General features: G+C 42.9%; 1 protein-coding gene across 1 annotated transcript in view; it reads left to right on the top strand.

Moving 5' to 3' along the window:
- Positions 1–17,535, top strand: part of LOC124774914 (RNA polymerase-associated protein RTF1 homolog) — a 127,931-nt gene that overhangs the window by 10,731 nt on the left and 99,665 nt on the right. The window contains exons 4-6 of the mRNA XM_047249589.1: positions 55–263; positions 9,881–10,139; positions 12,554–12,646. Coding sequence (XP_047105545.1) covers positions 55–263; positions 9,881–10,139; positions 12,554–12,646 — 561 coding nt within the window. The remainder of the gene's footprint in view (positions 1–54; positions 264–9,880; positions 10,140–12,553; positions 12,647–17,535) is intronic.

The following is a 17,535-nucleotide window of genomic DNA, read 5'->3' as shown; positions in this document are numbered from 1 at the left end:
TGCAATAAAAAAAAGATTGTTGTTTAAGATTTCATTTTTTATTTTGTTTTATAGATTTGAGATAGAAAAGAAGCTGCGACTAGCAAAAAAGCAGGAAATGAAGAAAAAGAAAGATCAAGGAAAGAAGAAAGAGGAAAAGATTGATGTGAAAGAAAGGTGTAAGGAGAGAAAGAAAACTGTTGAAGAAAATAGAGGCAAAGTTGACAGGAAAGTGCATGCAATGAATTTGCTAAAAGCACGCCGTGAGGAGAAAAGAGAAAGAGGTATGAGAAATATTTTTTGTGAGAAAGGATTGGTTTAAAATTTTTTCAGCATATGTATGCCCCCCATCACCCTTTCCCCAAACGCACAAAACTAGTTGAAGGCACATAACTACCATACAGTTTGAGTATTATATTTATGAAAAATATTTGAATTTACTTTTCTGCTCCCTTTCCCTCAAATTTTCACCAGGACCTGACACTGCAGACAGATGAACACTTTGGGGGATCCACTTCGTATGTCGTGTTTTTCGAGGTTTGTTATACAGCAAGGTTGACTCTGGTGCATTCATCCTAATTTTTAAGAGGGTCTGTCTCCAGATAGGGTCAAAATCATGGTTTGTGTGGCGATGTGAAGCCATATTTCCCACCACCAGTGCCGTGTTTTAAATGCAAATACTAGGACTTCTTCCCAGTGAACACCTGAACTGATGTGCTGAGACTGTGGATGATCACTTGCCTGTGTCAGTTTGGGGAATGACCCTCCTCCATCCCCGAACAGTGCTACTTCCATCAAGGGACACAAAATCCAGGAACTGAAAGTCACACATTGCCTTTCATATTTTATAGCTAGGAAAAAAACTGATTGTTTGTATTCACTACCAATAATACTGGCTTTTGCCACTACTGTGCTCAGTTCATCGATAGTAGTGCAAATAAACTCTACCATGGGGGTTATGGCCCATCTGTCTCATGGTTCCAGGGGGCACCATTTCGGGAACCTCTCCCCACATTGAGCTGGAGGAGCAGAACCCACCTCCAGTATTTACCTGTTGCAGGGGTCCCTTCAGGCTCTTTACTTATCACACCATATGGCCCAGGCCTTAACATGTTTTAGTAGTAGGTTTTCCTCTTCCCAATGACAAGATAGTTTCATCGTCCCAATCCTTAAACTAGGTGGAAACCTTGTTTCCATATACAGCTACCTACCAATTAGCCTCACCAACTTGCTCTGCAAACTGCTCAAGAGGATGGTAGCTCGGCACATGTACTGGGATCTTGAATCGTGGGACCCTTCATCCACTTGTCAGTAATTCGCGGAAGGACCGTCCACAACCAACCATCTCGTTAGCTCCAAAACAGCAACCAAACAGGCTTTTTATAAATCCCAACACTTCATTGCAGTCTCTCATCCTACCTGTTTAGAGTTAGATTTGGTACATCACTCAGCTCCCATGGTTTCAAGAGACCAGCATCCCACAAAGCTCACTTCTGAGTGTTACTCTTCCTTTTGACGGCGTAACAGATGACTGGGTAACGTGTAATTCCCAGCCCCGGGTCAACAGGTAGGGTTCGCATGTACCCCCTGGTATAGGCCAGGCCCAGGGAGGGGTGATTGCCTGAGCGGCAACCTTCCCAAATTGCTGATTGGTCCCACTGTCAAATGTTCGGGAGGTGTGCCCTGAGGTGTGAACAATCATCTAAGGTGGGTGCACCGCTTGTTAAGGGATCTCCCAGTTGGAAGGAGCGCACCATCAGAGACGCTGGCAATCATAGGAGATTTTCTCACAATGAGTGAGTCATCTTCCCAATCAGTGTCTACAAAACGTAAACGTCATGAGGTTAATGATTCGATGACCCTTCCTGCTGCACCACGGTTCCTCCTGGTCTCACGTTCTGAAGACAGTCAGTCCTTCACCACGGTAAATCCGCTTATTATTCAGAAAGGTGTTGATGAAATTGCTGGCCCTGTGAAATCCTGCTCTTGTTTATAGAATGGCACTTTGCTTTTGGAGACTGCACAACTGCTGCTTGCCACCTCACTTCTCCATGGCTACCCTTTTTGTGTTGAGGCCCATAGAACTTCGAATTCTTCCCATGGTGTAATTTACACCAGGCTGCTCGATGGTCTAACCAAGGCTGAAATCCAATCTTACTTCTCAGATCAGGTGTCATTGCCTTCCATTGTGTAATGAAAAAGGTAGATTCCTCCTTAGTGCCCACCCACACTCTTTTCCTCACCTTTGATAGAGTGGTTCTGCTGTCCAAGATCAAAGCAGGCCGTACATTCTGAACCAATGCACTACTGCTGGTGTCATTGTGTCAACCACACTAGAACGTCTTGTCGACATCCAGCCAAATGTGTAACCTGTGGTAGGGATGCACACGAGGGCGATTGTCCGCCTCCTTCTCCCCGCTATATCAACTGCAATGGCGACCATGCCGCCTCCTCTTGGGATTGTCCCGTGTATCTTGATGAGCCAGTTGTCCAAAAGATTCGGGTAAAGGAAAAAGTGCCTTACCAAGTAGCTCGCAAATTACTGGCTATCTCCCATCTGGCACCTATAGTTCTGTTCTTGTTACCCCTTGCTCCATGAAGGACATGGCCATGCAGGCATGCGTCCTCAAATTCAGCTCTGCAGTTGTGAAATCGCAGTGTCAAGGTAGCATCGCCATCCCCCCCCCCCTCCCCCCCCCCCCCATTCCACTGTCCAACAAACTAACTCTCGCCTCAAGGGGCGAAGCCACCAGCTATACAACCAGTAGGCAGGAAAGGACAGGAGGAGTACTCCCATGAAGACTTCCTCTATCCCTCCAGCCTAACGACACCCAAGTCTTCCTCCAGCTGGAAAGGTTTGAAGTCCATGAAAGGCAAACAGTCTTCTCCTTCGCCAACTCTTAAGATCCTGCTCGACAATGTCGCCATGTGGTACCTTAGCCTGGCCAGCCTCCATATCCCCGGTGCGCACCACCAACTGTTTTTCAGTGTTGGACTCCACCGACTGACTGCACAAGCGAGCCGATGCTTCTGTGGACCTTAGGGAGCAGGAACCTTCTGCTTCTGTAGCCTGTAGTAGTGACGCTACACTGTCTGTCACTCGGCAGCTGCAGAGTTGACACCCTACATCTCTTCCTCCTCATGACTGTCCTCCAATGGATCATACGTGGCCGTCGGTCCCACAAAGAGGATTTATGGCTGCTTTTAGCATCGTAGCATCCCTTGTACTCTGCCTTCAGGAAACGAATTTGCGTCCTCACGACTACTTTGAGCTTTCACATTACTTACTGATTCATTTTAACCTTCCCCGAGGTCGGCATTCCATCTCGTGGGGGCGTCATGCTGCTCATATGGTATGACATTCATAGTCAACCCATCTCCCTGACTACCTGTCTTCAAGCGGTTACAGTTTGCCTTTTCCTTCCCCGCCTGACTTTTTCCCTCTGTACCATTTATGTCCCTCCGTCATTCAATGTCACCAGGGCAGACTTCCTTCAGCTTATTGGTCAGCTACCTCCCCCATTTTTGCTACTTGGTGACTTCAATGCGTATCGGACCCTTTGGGGTTCTCCCAGGACCTGTCAGAGAGATGCCCTCTTGGCTGACCTTCTTAATGAAGTCAACCTCTTCTGCCTTAACACTGGAGCACCCCCTTTCCTTTCAGGCTCCTCACACACCTATTCCCATTTGGACCTATCCTCTTGCATTGCACTGCCCAGCTTGCCCATCATCTTGAGTGGTCCGTTTTTTCAGACGCCTACTCGAGCGACTATTTCCTGTGTGCTCTCCATTTGCTTACTCCTCCCACATCCATGTGCATGCCCAAATGGCAGCTTACTAATGCTGGCTGGCAGCTTTTCTTCTCCCTGGCGACCTTCGAAGAACAAGATTTCTCCAGTTGTGATGACCAGGTGGACTATCTCACCAACGTTATCCTTAGTGCTGCAGAATGTTCCATTCCTCGCACTTCCTCTTTATCACATTGTATTCCAGTCCCTTGGTGGACTGAGGCAAGCCATGATGAAATCCACACACGGAGTCATGATCTCCATGTTATTAACAGTCATCCTATGTTGGCAAACTGCGTTCATTATAAACAGATGTGTGCAAAGTGTCATCGTGTTCTTCGGGATAGCAAACGAGCTAACTGGATTTCATTCACTAGTTCTTTTAACAGTTCCACCCCTTCCTCTGTCATGTGGGCCAACCTCCAACGGCTCTCTTGGACCAAGATCCATTCCCCCATTTCTGGCTTCACAGTTGTTGTTGTTGTTGTGGTCTTCAGTCCTGAGACTGGTTTGATGCAGCTCTCCATGCTACTCTATCCTGTGCAAGCTTTTTCATCTCCCAGTACCTACTGCAACCTACATCCTTCTGAATCTGCTTAGTGTATTCATCTCTTGGTCTCCCTCTACGATTTTTACCCTCCACGCTGCCCTCCAATACTAAATTGGTGATCCCTTGATGCCTCAGAACATGTCCTACCAACCGATCCCTTCTTCTGGTCAAGTTGTGCCACAAACTTCTCTTCTCCCCAATCCTATTCAATATTTCCTCACAGTAGCAGATGGTTATTGTGGACTCTGTTGCTATCTCCAACACCTTGAGCCATCATTTTGCTGAAGTTTCGAGCTCTTTCTATTGTCACCCTGCCTTCCTCCATCGGAAACGAGCAGAGGCGGCTTGGGTGATACCCTTTTCTTCTCCGAATTGTGTGTGCTACAATGCCACCTTTACTATTAGGGAGCTAGATCATGCTCTCACTTCATCCTGATCCGCTGCCCCAGGGCCGGACGCCATCCACATTCAGATGTTGCAGCACCTTTCTCTTGCAGGCACTTCCTGCTTAACACGAACAACTGCATCTGGGCAGAAGGCACATTTTCCAGACACTGGTGTGAAGCCATCGCCATACCCGTACCTAAGCCTGGTAAGGACAAAAACCTTTCTTCTAGCTACCACCCCATCTCTCTCACCAGCTGTGTTTGCAAGTTGGTGGAATGTATCCCAGCTGGTATGGTGGCTCGAGTCTCGCAATTTACTGACAAATGCACAATGTGGATTTAGAGTGTGGCGTTCTACAGTTGACCATCTCGTTGCTTTGTCCACCCATGTCATGAATGATTTTCTGCGGAAATCCCAGACTATGGCCATGTTTTTTGATTTGGAGAAGGCCTAAGACACCTGCCGGAGAACTGGCATCCTGTACACTTTACACGTGGGGCTTCCGTGGGCGCCTGCCCTGTTTCCTTCAGGCATTTTTAAAAGATAGAGTTTTCAGGGTGCATGTGGGTTCTGCCTTGGCAGACACTTTTATCCAGGAAAACGGTGTGCCTCAGGGTTCTGCTCTGAGTGTTGTCATCTTTGCTATCACCATTAACCCTATCGTGGCCTGTCTCCCACTAGGCATCTCCGGCTCCCTTTTTGTTGACGATTTTTGCCATCTATTGTAGTTCTCAACGGCCCTGTCTCACTGAGTGGTGTCTTCAGCAGTGTCTTGATCACCTTTACTCCTGGAGCATCGATAGTGGCTTTCACTTTTCCACTGACAAAACCGTCAGTATGAATTTTTGGCGACGCAAGTGGTTTCTCCCACCATCTTTACATCTTCGGCCTGTTGCCCTTCCATTCGTTGATACAATGAAACTCTGGGGCTCATGCTCAATAGGAAACTCCCTTCGTTCCCCCATGCATCTTACCTGGCAGCCTGCTGTACGTGGTTCCTCAATGTCCTACATGTTCTCAATGATACTTCCTGGGGGCACCCTCCTATGTTTGTACCGGTCCCTTGTCCGTTTGAAACTCGGCTATGGGTGCTTTGTGTATGCGTCTGCACGCCGTTCCCTCTTACGCCGTCTCAACACTATCCACCAACGTGGCATCCATTTGGCCACAGGCACATTTTACGCCAGCCTGGTAGAGAGTCTGTATGCTGAAGCTGTTGGACTACCACTGTCCTACTGCCGTGACTTTCTCTCCTCAGCATGCCATTTGTCTGCTAAGCGTGGCCACCCATCATATGCCTGCTTCTTTGATGATTCCTTTGATCGTCAATATGGGGCTTGTTCTTCTCTGTTACCTCCTGGATCCTGCTTTTGGCACTTGCTACGGCAGCTTAACTTCACACTTTCCTGGGGGTGTGAACCCTTCACCACCTTGGCTTCATGAAGTGGCCCATGTTAACCTTGGCCTTCTTCACTTCCTAAAGACACTACTCCAGCCTTGGTCTATCGCCTTCAGTTTCACGGCCTTACTATGGAACTTCGCCATTGTACCTTTGTATACACTGACGGCTCTCAGATTGGCTGTGAGGTCGGGTGTACCTTCGTCATTGGCACCTGTGTTTTTCAATACCGGATTCCGGCAGTTTCCTCAGTATTGACAGCCAAGCTCTTCGCCTTGTATCAGGCCATGGAGTACATCCAGAGACACAACCTTTTCAATTGTGTCCTCCGCTCAGACTCACTCTGTGCCCTTCAAAGTCTATGTGCACTGTATACTGCCCATCCCTTAGTGCAGCGAGTCCAAGAAAACTGTCAACTGCTCACTCTTGGTTGAGCCAGTGTCATGTTTCTGTGGGTTCCTTGTCATGTTGGTCTGCCAGGGAATGAGGCTGCTGCCAAAGCTGCAGTCCTCATACCTCAGCATGCAAGTACCTATATTCCCTCCGATGATCTCTGTGTTGCTGTCTGTCAGGAGGTGGAGTCCTTTTGGCATCACCAGTGGTCCTCCCTTCACAGGAATAAGCTCCGGCTTATTAATCCTCTCCCAGCGGCTTGGATAACCTCCTCTCGGCCCTTCTGCTGGGAGGAGGTTATTTTAACTCTGTTGTGTATTGGGCACTGTCTTTTTAGCCATTGTCATTTGCTAAGTGGTGCTACCCGGCCACTTTGTACACATTATACTTAAGTTTTAACTGTTGGCCACTTCCTGTTGGACTGCCCACTTTTTAACCTTTTACGTTCCCATTTGGATTTGCCGTCTGAGTTATCGGCCGTTTTAGCAAATGGCACGCGGGCTGTCGACTGCGTCGTACTTTTTATCCACCAAAGAAATATGGTGAAGGCTGTTTAATTTTTAGTTTTGGACCGCCGTTTCTGTATTGTGTTTTTTTAGCCCTTTTTCCATGTGCCTGTTTTTAGCTGTTTTCTATTATGTCCATTGGGACTGACATTTAGTTATTTTTTAACTCCTCTCTGTCTTTGTTTTCTATAGTTTTGACTTGGTCGTGTATGACCCCAGTTGTTTTTGCGCCCTAAAGCAAAACAAAACCAAACTACCTAGCTTCCTCAGAATGTACTCCTGGTGTTTTCCACACACCCACTTGTGGTTAGTACACAGACCATAATTTAGGAGCAACAAAAATAATTTGTTGCCCTCAGTGTCTCTTCATGTCAGTTCTTCTGGAGTATGAGGATGCTACCATAATTTACACTGGTAAACTTAAAACCCTGGATAATTAAGTCTCCTGCTGGTTGGTAACATCATTTGTTGCCGGGAACGTGCAGTGTTTTCACACCAGAGCTACGGCCATGAACGGAGACCTACATTTTGTTAGACACACCTCCCTCAACTACATTCTAATTTATAGTGGATCAGTGAGTGATATCCAGGCTATTGGTAGATGTTGCTCTCATCTCTGTCTGATGACATTCCTCTGTACTGCTTGTGCTGCATGTCTTAGTTGTCTTTTCTGAGTCCCAAGTCACGGTTACATCAGGGGATGAATTGGTCAACCATTTGAGTACTGAAGCGATTACTTGCCCAACAATTGTTTTGACAATCACATTTGGTGATTTTTCAGAGCAAAAAAGACCTCTATCTTACTTGGAGATGGAACAAAATCTGGTGTGCTGCCACTGCGTGGTGCTCCACCTTCATTTTCTCCCAGAAGTAGTTCATTCTTTGCCAACTCTCGATGGGTCATATGAGATTAATGCATAGTTTTATTTTATGTGATAGGCCATCCCTTGTGGATGTGGAACCTTACAGATAGGTCACAGCCTGGTGAAATGTCCCCTCCTTCTGGCTCTCTGTGTTAAGCAAACTGTTGCAGACTTTTTGCTTCTAATTTTGGTGAATGACTCGAGTACTGTTTTCAGTTTTCTCCATGTAAGTTGTGTTTATACTTGGATATAACCTTTTAAACTGTTGTAGGGGTGTGGGCAGAGTGCTTTGGGTTAAGGTGTCTACTGCTGCTTGCTGGATCTCGGGGCCATTGACCCTACCTCCTTCGCCACGCGCCTTCATCATCCCTCTTCTCGCGTTTTAATTGCTTTTAGATGCAGTTAACCCTCATTTTTATGCTGCACTCTAATTTCAGTTTTAAGGGAAGCACTCTAGTAATAGTGTTTGTGCTTCCTCCTCTATAATGGATTGGGTCAGGATGGCTGTGATGGGAATGGCCTCCATCACATGCAGAGTTCTGGGGGCACTTGCCTGGCCCTCACACCCCTGCTGACCTTATTGCTTCTCTCGGCTTATTTTATTATTGTAGGTCCAACTGACAGCCATTAAATTTCTAGCCTTCTCATTTTAGCTGTTACAAATCTCCCAGCTAGAAAGCATTCTTGATGCCGTTACTGTAGTTGCCCTTAATTGGGTTGGCGGGAGTCAGAAGCTGGTGGGGTTTCTCTCACCACAGATGAGCCCTTGGAGACCCTTCACCTGCTCTTACTATTACTGGCCTGACACATTTTTTGATTCTCTTCAAATTATGTTCGCTCTGGCATCGGTATTGCTTTCAGTGCCTAGATTATACCAATCGTTCACACTTTCATATTTCAGTCAAGTTTATCTCTGATGATGTCCAACTCCAGATGATCTCTCTCTTGACAGATGATCTGATGACCTTGTTGTTTACCCCCTTAAATGCCCCCCCCTCCCCCCCGTCACCAGCTCAGCCAATTAACCAACAGGTATTCACATGGTATTTTGATGAACCAGTTACATGGAAGTTGTCCCTTCACTACATGTTAATTATTAAGCTGCAGTACTGCCTATTCTGACGTCCAGGCAGGAAAGTTATGTGAATAAAAATTAACTGGGCATGCACAAGTTGTAAAGGCCACTGTGATTGCAATAGTGTGTTTATGTACCAGTTCCTAGAACCGGATAGCAGAAGCAGTGTTGATATACACACATATATATACATACATCCCTAGGTTTCTCTCTCTCTCTCTCTCTCTCTCTCTCTCTCTCTCTCTCTCTCTAATTGCTAATCAGCGAAAAGTGAAGAAAGAGAAATAAAAAGGAAAGAGACACCTATGTCCCTTCTTTAACTTTTCTCCCGTTTTGTGTTTTATCTATTTACAAGGAAATACTTTTTACTTCCAAATACAAAATATATAGAGCACATTTTGTTTTCACTTGTCATGCTCCTACAGTTGTTTCAGTTTCAGCAATTAGCATGTATATTCTAGTATCCCGACCACGACTTGTAACAATATATAACTTTCTTGAGGAAATACAGGATACCTAAGAAGAAAAATAATATCATTTCTTTAAACAGCTTTCTGCAGAAAAGTGCGAGTCAATATACATGCTAATTGCTGAAACTGAAACAACTGTAGGAGCATGACAAGTGAAAACAAAATGTGCTTTATATATTTTGTATTTGGAAGTTAAAAGTATTTCCTTGTAAATAGATAAAACACATAGCTACTGGAACAAAGGAAATCTGTAAACTATTGATCAGATGAGATATGAGGTTTAAACAGTGGTTCTCAAGACTAAGTCCAGGGTATACAGAACAACATACTTTAAGGGTCTCACTTTGTTTTTAATTATGTCTTGTGTGAGGTGCTTAATTTGGCAGTTATTTGGTGGTTATAAAATTAACGTAACTGTGACAGAAGATCAGTATCAGTGTTTTTGTACATAATTATTGATTGTATTTCAGAGGAGAAGGAGAAGCAGCAACGTATTGAGCAGGAAAAGCGGAAAGAAGAGGAGAAAGAAGTTACTGAAGAGCAGGAAGAGGATGGCGAACAACCCGAGGAAAAATCCAGTAGCTCTAAAACCAAGCTAAAAGCCTCTGAAGTGTACACTGATGACAGTGGGTCAGACAGTGAGAAGTCTGAGAAGGAAGAAACTCAAAGGAGAAGCAGGAGTAGTAGTAGCAGCTCTCGGAGCAGTAGTGACTCGGAATCTGACAAGAAGTGAGTAGTTTTCTGATACTGTATACATTGACAGTCATTAGTTGCTGGTCTATAACTAAAAGCAGCTTATATAAATTGCATTTTTGTGTATCAGGTTTCTATACTGGGTGGTGCTTCCTTTAACTGCTTTTCCGCTTTGACTCGCACTTTTCTGCAGAAAGCTGTTAAGGTGTTTAAAGAAATGATATTATTTTTCTTCTTAGGTATCCTGTATTTCCTCAAGAAAGTTATATATTGTTACAAGTCATGGTCAGGATACTAGAATATACATGCTAATTGCTGTAACTGAAACAACTGTAGGAGCATGACAAGTGAAAACAAAATGTGCTTTATATATTTTGTATTTGGAAGTAAAAAGTATTTCCTTGTAAATAGGTAAAACACAAAAAGGGAGAAAAGTTAAAGAAGGGACATAGGTAAAGTATGAACAGAAAATTTGCTGCAATTACAGGCCAGGAGATTACGGTAGTTGAGATTCTAGTTCTGAATAGTTGTAGAGAACCTAAAACTGTTAGGTGAAAAATGAGATCACAATACGAGAAAGAACTTTAAGGTAAACATAGAAATGAAGGATAATGTGATGGCAGTAAATAAATAAACAGAAAAAAAGGACAAGGGAGCATGGGAAAAACAGTTAAAAAGATCAAAAAGACCACTTACATGGTGAAAGGTGGGGTTGGCTTGAGTAGAATTGATGAGGGGCAAGTATCTGCTGAAGGGCTAGTTCTCATAACTCAATAGCATGTATCACAAAAATGGTCAGCTATTAGATATTGGGTTTAAACATCACTCATTCTTTAAGTTAAATAATATTATGATAATTAAATAATATTATGATAAATTGCTTCTCACCACATAGAGGAGGCATTAGGTGCTAGATGGGAACATGAAAACAAGACTGTTGAAATTCAAGCTATCACAGGCCAACCTTTCAGTGACATAAATTATAATTGGGGTGATATGAAATGATGTATTGGTGCGTACTTGGGAGTTGCCACAGTACCAAATGAGTATGTTTCAGTAATTGTGTGAATAAGTACTACTGGAGGTAAGAGGGTTGATTTAGATTCAAAACTTCGTTATCATAGTTGTGAACAATACTAAGTAATTAGGGTCATACTATTCTCATACTTCAGAAAATTTTTAGTGGAGTTAGGTTGGGACAGGATAACGTGAGAGATAAGTTCAATATAGATAATTTTATGAAATTAAATAGTTAGAGTACTATTTAGTAAGTGTGCTTTTATCTCTCTGAAAGCCCAAGTCTCCAGGGAACTAACATTTATAATTTGGGAGACAAGGAGGGCACCCGTTGAATAGGAGCAAGTGCTGAGTCATCTAAAGACACACACAAAAGACAATGAAAACTTCGTTAGCTTTCAGAATAAATCCTTTGCCAAGCTAGAGTGCAAATGTTAGAGAGCCTTTGACGTGTGATTTGGAATGGATGAGAATAAGTGAAAATGAAAATGTTATTGTTGAAGAGCTTAATTTGAACATACCAAGAATGATGACATCCAAGTAGTTGATGTAAAGAAAAGTTAAATGAGGAAGTATTTTATAAATGTGTGTGTAATGCTGAAGAAAATACAAGTGATAGTGTTGAGAAACATTTTACATCTTTTCACACAGAATTTATCATACCTTACAATTACCATTGTATGGAAATGCGGTGATGTTAAGAATGACTGACAAAGGCAAATCAAATAAAGTTACGAAACCTTCCTAGTAATTGTGGGCCTCGAAAAAGTCTTCGACAAAGTAAGATGGAATAAAATGTTCACAATCCTTAGAAAAATTTGTATAAAGAACAGAGCCAGACAAACCTTCTAGAAGGTCTACAAAATCTGATTGCATTGTTAATGTGATCGATGAAACCATATTCCATACTAACTGATTCAGCTCCTTTCCTTAAGAAAGCATCAAGAAAAATTACTATATAATAATTTATATTACTGTAAGTAAATTGCTGCAGACAGTCTAAAATATCAAGCACTTCAGTCAAACCACAGTGAAACATCGTAGGATAAACCACACGGATATACAGTATACATGCAAAACCCTCAAACTTTTGTGGAGAATTTTGCAGCACCTCATAATAGACTGAACATACCACACCGTGTGAAAAAGCATATCACTTATGATCAATTCTTCTGTCACATCTGTGTTTTGGAACTCTGCAGTTGTGCATTTGTTAAGCTGCGAAATGGAAGTAAAAATACTTACTGCTGAAAATTGTGCGCACACACACACACACACACACACACACACACACACACACACACACACACACACACACAATTTACATGTATGAGAAAATCTTTTTATTGTTAACTGTATCATGTTTCTATAAGTCATTTTTAGTATACTGTACCTATTTATGTCTATGCTTATACATAATTCAATGGTTTTAGGTCAGTATCCAGTACAAAAACGAAGAAAGTTAACTTTGTAACCAAAAAAGAAGACTTAAGTAAAATAAGGTTATCTAGGCATAAGATGGAGAGGTACGTATTTAGTCTCAGCATGAACATAATTAAAGCCTGATGAGTGTCGTTGGTCTTCAAAACTTACTGCTGCATGAAACCTGTAATAGGTTACTTCTTATGTGCTGCTCTTCAGCTTAGCTCTGTTTATTATAGAAACCAAGCTTTTCTTTTCAGATAAAAAGAAAAGGAAGGAACTGTATAGTTGCTCATAATTAAAGCATTGTTTGGTTGTTATATCCTACTCGAGATGTTGTTGTGTGTGAGCTGTCAAAAGTTGTAGTTGGGAAACATGTTTGTAATTTGTATTCAGATTAAGGAAAGTGAATGGAAGTCTGATATGTTGGGAGGATTCTGGGCTAGTGAACTGCACATTCTAATGTAAACACATTCCAGGTGTGTTTTCTTTTCATTCATTGTTATTGTCCTTAAAGTGGTTTTAATCTGTCCTCAGTCTTTCGCTTGCTTTTGCTGTTTAGTGTTAACATTTTCATCCTTATGCAGCAGTTACACCCAGTTTCCATTATCTCTTTTGAAAGTTCTAGTTTTTATCTGCCGATACTATTTATCTCTTATTGATACTTTCAGCTCTCGGAATAACTAATTCCTGATTGCTATGGTGTATCACTAACCTGCCCCTCCCTCTGGTATGTGTTTTTCAGGCTTTTGTTGTATGTTGTTGTTGTTGTTGTTGGTGGTGGTGGTGGTGGTGGTGGTGGTGGTGGTGGTGGTCAGGGTCAGTGTCAGTATTCTGATACAGCTCTCCTCGATAGTCTATCCTGTGCAAGCCTTGTCACATCTGCAAAACTGCATAACTGCTGCAACTTGCAGCAGTTTGAATCTGATTACAGCAGTCAAGCCTTGGTTCCCTTATTCGATTTCTATCATCTACAGTTTGCTCCAGTACCTAATTGCCGATTCCTTGGTGTTTCAGGATGTGATGTGTCCTATCGGTTCATCTTTTGCTGTAGTAAAGGTGTGCCATAAGTGAAATGACATAGTTCCGGAGACTTCACTGGTCTCGTACAGATACGATTTTATGTTTATAGACTGAAGCAGTGAGTGATGCTGAGGTACTGCTCCAGAACATGGAGCTCTTTGATGATTCTGTTTGTGTGTAAGGCAGAATTAAAGTAGACTGGAGCAGCAGTGAGAATTTGGGTTGAAGAGGTCGGCATGCCAGGATAATCAGTGCAGTTCTGTGAGCCACTGTGCCAAGGTGTCTTAGTGGCTACAACATTTACATAGTGAATACCCAGCTTCCATTCCTGGCCTCGATACCAATTTTCACTTCTTTAAGTCCATGTACCTTGTGCCATAAGTTTCTTTTTTCTCCTGTTAGTACATCTTGCTTAGTTATGCAAACCACCCATCTGATCTTCAGCAGCACTGCATTTCTTTAGCTTTTATCCTCTTCATGTTTGTACTATTTGTCATCCACATTTCACTTCCATTTGAGGCTACATTCCATCAAATAACTTCATAAAAGACTTCCTAACATTTGAATTTATATTCATTCAGGAGCAGTTTTCTTTCTAATGCCAGACTGTTTCTTGTGTATTCTTTTCTTCTTGCCCTGAAATAGAATCAACTTTCATTGGCGAAAATTCACAGATTGCAGTCAGGTTCAAATGTATCTACAGTTTACGGTGTAGTGACATTACGAAACAACACATTTGTTTTGTGCAAATGCAAATTGAAATAATAAAGAAATTGTTATTAACAAATAAATATGTGAATGCACCTCTCTCAAGCTGCTGAAGGTTGAAATATTTTTTTCGATCTAGGTTAGGTTAAGGAAAGGAAAGTATCAACAGTGTATGTAATGAGTGTAGATAATAACTGATCTCGAAACAATTTTTGGACACCTCTTAATTTATGTAGTTCGTTTAAAGGCATTTTATAGACACGTAGTGGCAGACTAAGAAAGGAAGATTCAAAGTATTTGCTGTGGATAGTTAAGTATGTTGATTTTGACAGCAGCCAATAATGATTGAACATCTCATACAAATGTACTCTCTTGGCTTGAGTAGCAGTAACTATATGATTAGCCAGCAAACACGTGCTTAAGCTGCTATGACAACTGCATGCACATTGATGACTAAAACATAAGCAAATATGTCATTTAGCAAGGCGATACTTGCGTCAATGGTTTCACGATTGTTTCGGTAGCTCAGAGGTTGCATTCCGACTTACAGTGCAAAGGTTCTCAGATTGAAACCCAGGTCACTTCTCAAGAATTCCAATTCCAGTGTGTCTACTAAGGATGACAAAGGGCAAACCCATCCTCAGAGTTAAATGATGAATCATTTAAGCTGAGCTTTTGCTTGGACACGAAATATTGTGCAGTAGTTAGAACTGAGGTTGAGTGTCTTCTGATACTAACCAAAAGAAACCAGCCACTGACCTGAATCTTTTAACATAAAGATTTTATTTTGCAGGAAGCTTTCAGTTTTTGGTTGGAAATTTGTTTAAAATAGATTTAGCAATAGTCTGCAGTTTAAAGTAGATTTAGCAGTAGTCTGCAGAGTTGTCCACAAGGTATTGGCTTGCGTTGCCCCACTGAGGAAAGACTTCATCCAATTGCATATGGAAAAAATGACGTGACAATAACTCAGCATGGTTTTTATCAAATAGTGCATTTTACTGGTGTTTTAGGCACTGTTGGCCACACCCATATAACCATCCAATCTCCTGGTGGTGAAAGTGCAAAGATATTTAGCAACTGTTACAGGTGGTTTTTGTTAAAACTTACAAGCAGTCTCGTAATGTAAATGCGCGCACACACACACACACACACACACACACACACACACACACACACACACACACACACACAAGTTTAACTTTGACACTTTTGGAGCCAGTGGCTCTTCCTTCTGACAGAAGAGTTGAAGGGGAAGGAAGAGGGGTGAATGAAAAGGACTGGAGAGGTTTAAGAAAAGGGTACAGTTTAGAAAAGTCACCTAGAACCCCAGGTCAGGGGAGACTTACCAGATGGGGTGAATAGGAAAGACTGATTACTGGGGACTGCACTGGAAGAGATCTGAAAATCTGGAAGCTTAAGGGTGGAAAACTGAGTAATATGCAAGACAGTGATCACTACTAAAACACCATGCACAAGTTAATAAGAGTGGAAAATCTAATTGCATTTTGTGTAACAGAGGTGGGAGGGGGGACTACAAAAAATAGGCCATAAAATGAGAGGTAGAAAACTAAAATGGAGTGAAAAAAGGTGTAGCTACTGTGAAGAAATGCTGAGATGAAAGGATGTAACGTAAATTAAGGCCAGGTGGGTGTCAAGAACCAAGGACAAGTTGTAACACTAGTTCCCACCTATGGAGTCCTGAGAAACTGGTGTTTGAGGGAAGAATCCAGATAGCGTGTATGGTGAGACAGGCACCGAGGTCATGGCTGTCATGTTGTAGAGCACACTCTGCAACAGGATATTGTGTGTTGCTGGTATACACTCTCTGCCAGTGCCCATTCATCCTGACTGATAACTGTGTGGTAGTCTTGCCAATGTAAAAGGCTGAACAGTGTTTACATAACAGCTGGTATACGACGTGTTGTTTCTTAGGTGGCTCTCCCTTTGATAGTGTCCATTTTGCCAGTTACAGGACTGGAATAGATGGTGGTAGGAGGGTGCATAGGGCATGTCTTGCAGCGGGTATGGTCACAGGGATAGGAGCTATGGGGTAGGGAGGTGGGTGCAGTAGGAGCATATGGTCTGACAAGGATATTGTGGAGGGGGGGGGGAGGGGGACACGAAAAGCTATTGTAAGTGTGCTGAGGAAAATCTCACACAGAATGAATCTTATTTCAGGACATGATTTTTAGGAAGTCATGGCTCTTACTGGGTGATAAGTGGTGTGCTCCAAGGTTGTTTTTTGGAAGGATCAGCAGTACCAGGATTGGATGTGATGGCCTGGGAAAACTGCTTTTGAATTAGCCTGTTGTGATAATTACATCCAGTGAAGTCTGAGGGGAGAGTGCTTGCGTATTACTGTAAAGAGTCTGCATCCGAACAAATATGTTTGCCTCGAGTGCCAAGGCTCCGAACATGTGGCGTGGAAAGGTTGACAACTGTCAGAATGTAAGTACTGTTGTTTGTTAGCAGTTTTAATGTGGATGGAAGTGTGTAGCAGGCCTTTTGTGAGGATGAGATCAGCATCAAGGAAAGTGCCATGGGATTCTGAATAGGACCATGTTAAATCTAATTGGGGGAAGATACTTAGAGATTCCAGCCTCACTATTACTCCATATGGCAATGATGTCGTATCTAAACCAAACCAGGGGCTGAAGGCTTATGGATCCAAGGAAACCCCTGCCAAGCGACCCATGAGAGGTTGGCATAGGGAGGAGCCATCCTGGTTCCCATGGCCGTACCTCTGATCTGTTTGTATGTCTGCTGTCAGAGGTGAAGCAGTTGTTGGTAGGTTGTTGTTGTTGTTGTGGTCTTCAGTCCTGAGACTGGTTTGATGCAGCTCTCCATGCTACTCTATCCTGTGCAAGGTATAAAGTTGATTAAGGTCAGAAGAATGTCATAGGTTTGGAATCAGGCGGGTGTTGACTGAGGGAATATTGAGCAGCAGACAGACAATGTACATGGGGATATTGGTGTAGAGGGAGATGGCATCAGTGGTGACAAGCAAGGTGAGTGGTGGGAGTGGGATGGGCACGGATTTCAGGCGATCTAGGAAATGGATGGTATCTTTAATATGGAAGGGAAGTCTTTGTGCTATGGGTTGCAGGTGCTGATCAACTAAGTCAGACGTACATTTTGTGGGTGCTTTGAAGCCAGCAACTGTAGGATGGCCAGGATGATTGGGTTTGTGGATCACATAGGAAGAAGGTAAAAGTTGGGGGTGCATGGATTGGGTGGGATAAGAAGTTCTATGGACTGAGGT

Source organism: Schistocerca piceifrons, chromosome 2 (assembly GCF_021461385.2).
Source record: "Schistocerca piceifrons isolate TAMUIC-IGC-003096 chromosome 2, iqSchPice1.1, whole genome shotgun sequence".
In the NCBI taxonomy this organism is placed as follows: domain Eukaryota; kingdom Metazoa; phylum Arthropoda; class Insecta; order Orthoptera; family Acrididae; genus Schistocerca; species Schistocerca piceifrons.
This window is presented reverse-complemented; position numbering and strand designations above follow the sequence as displayed.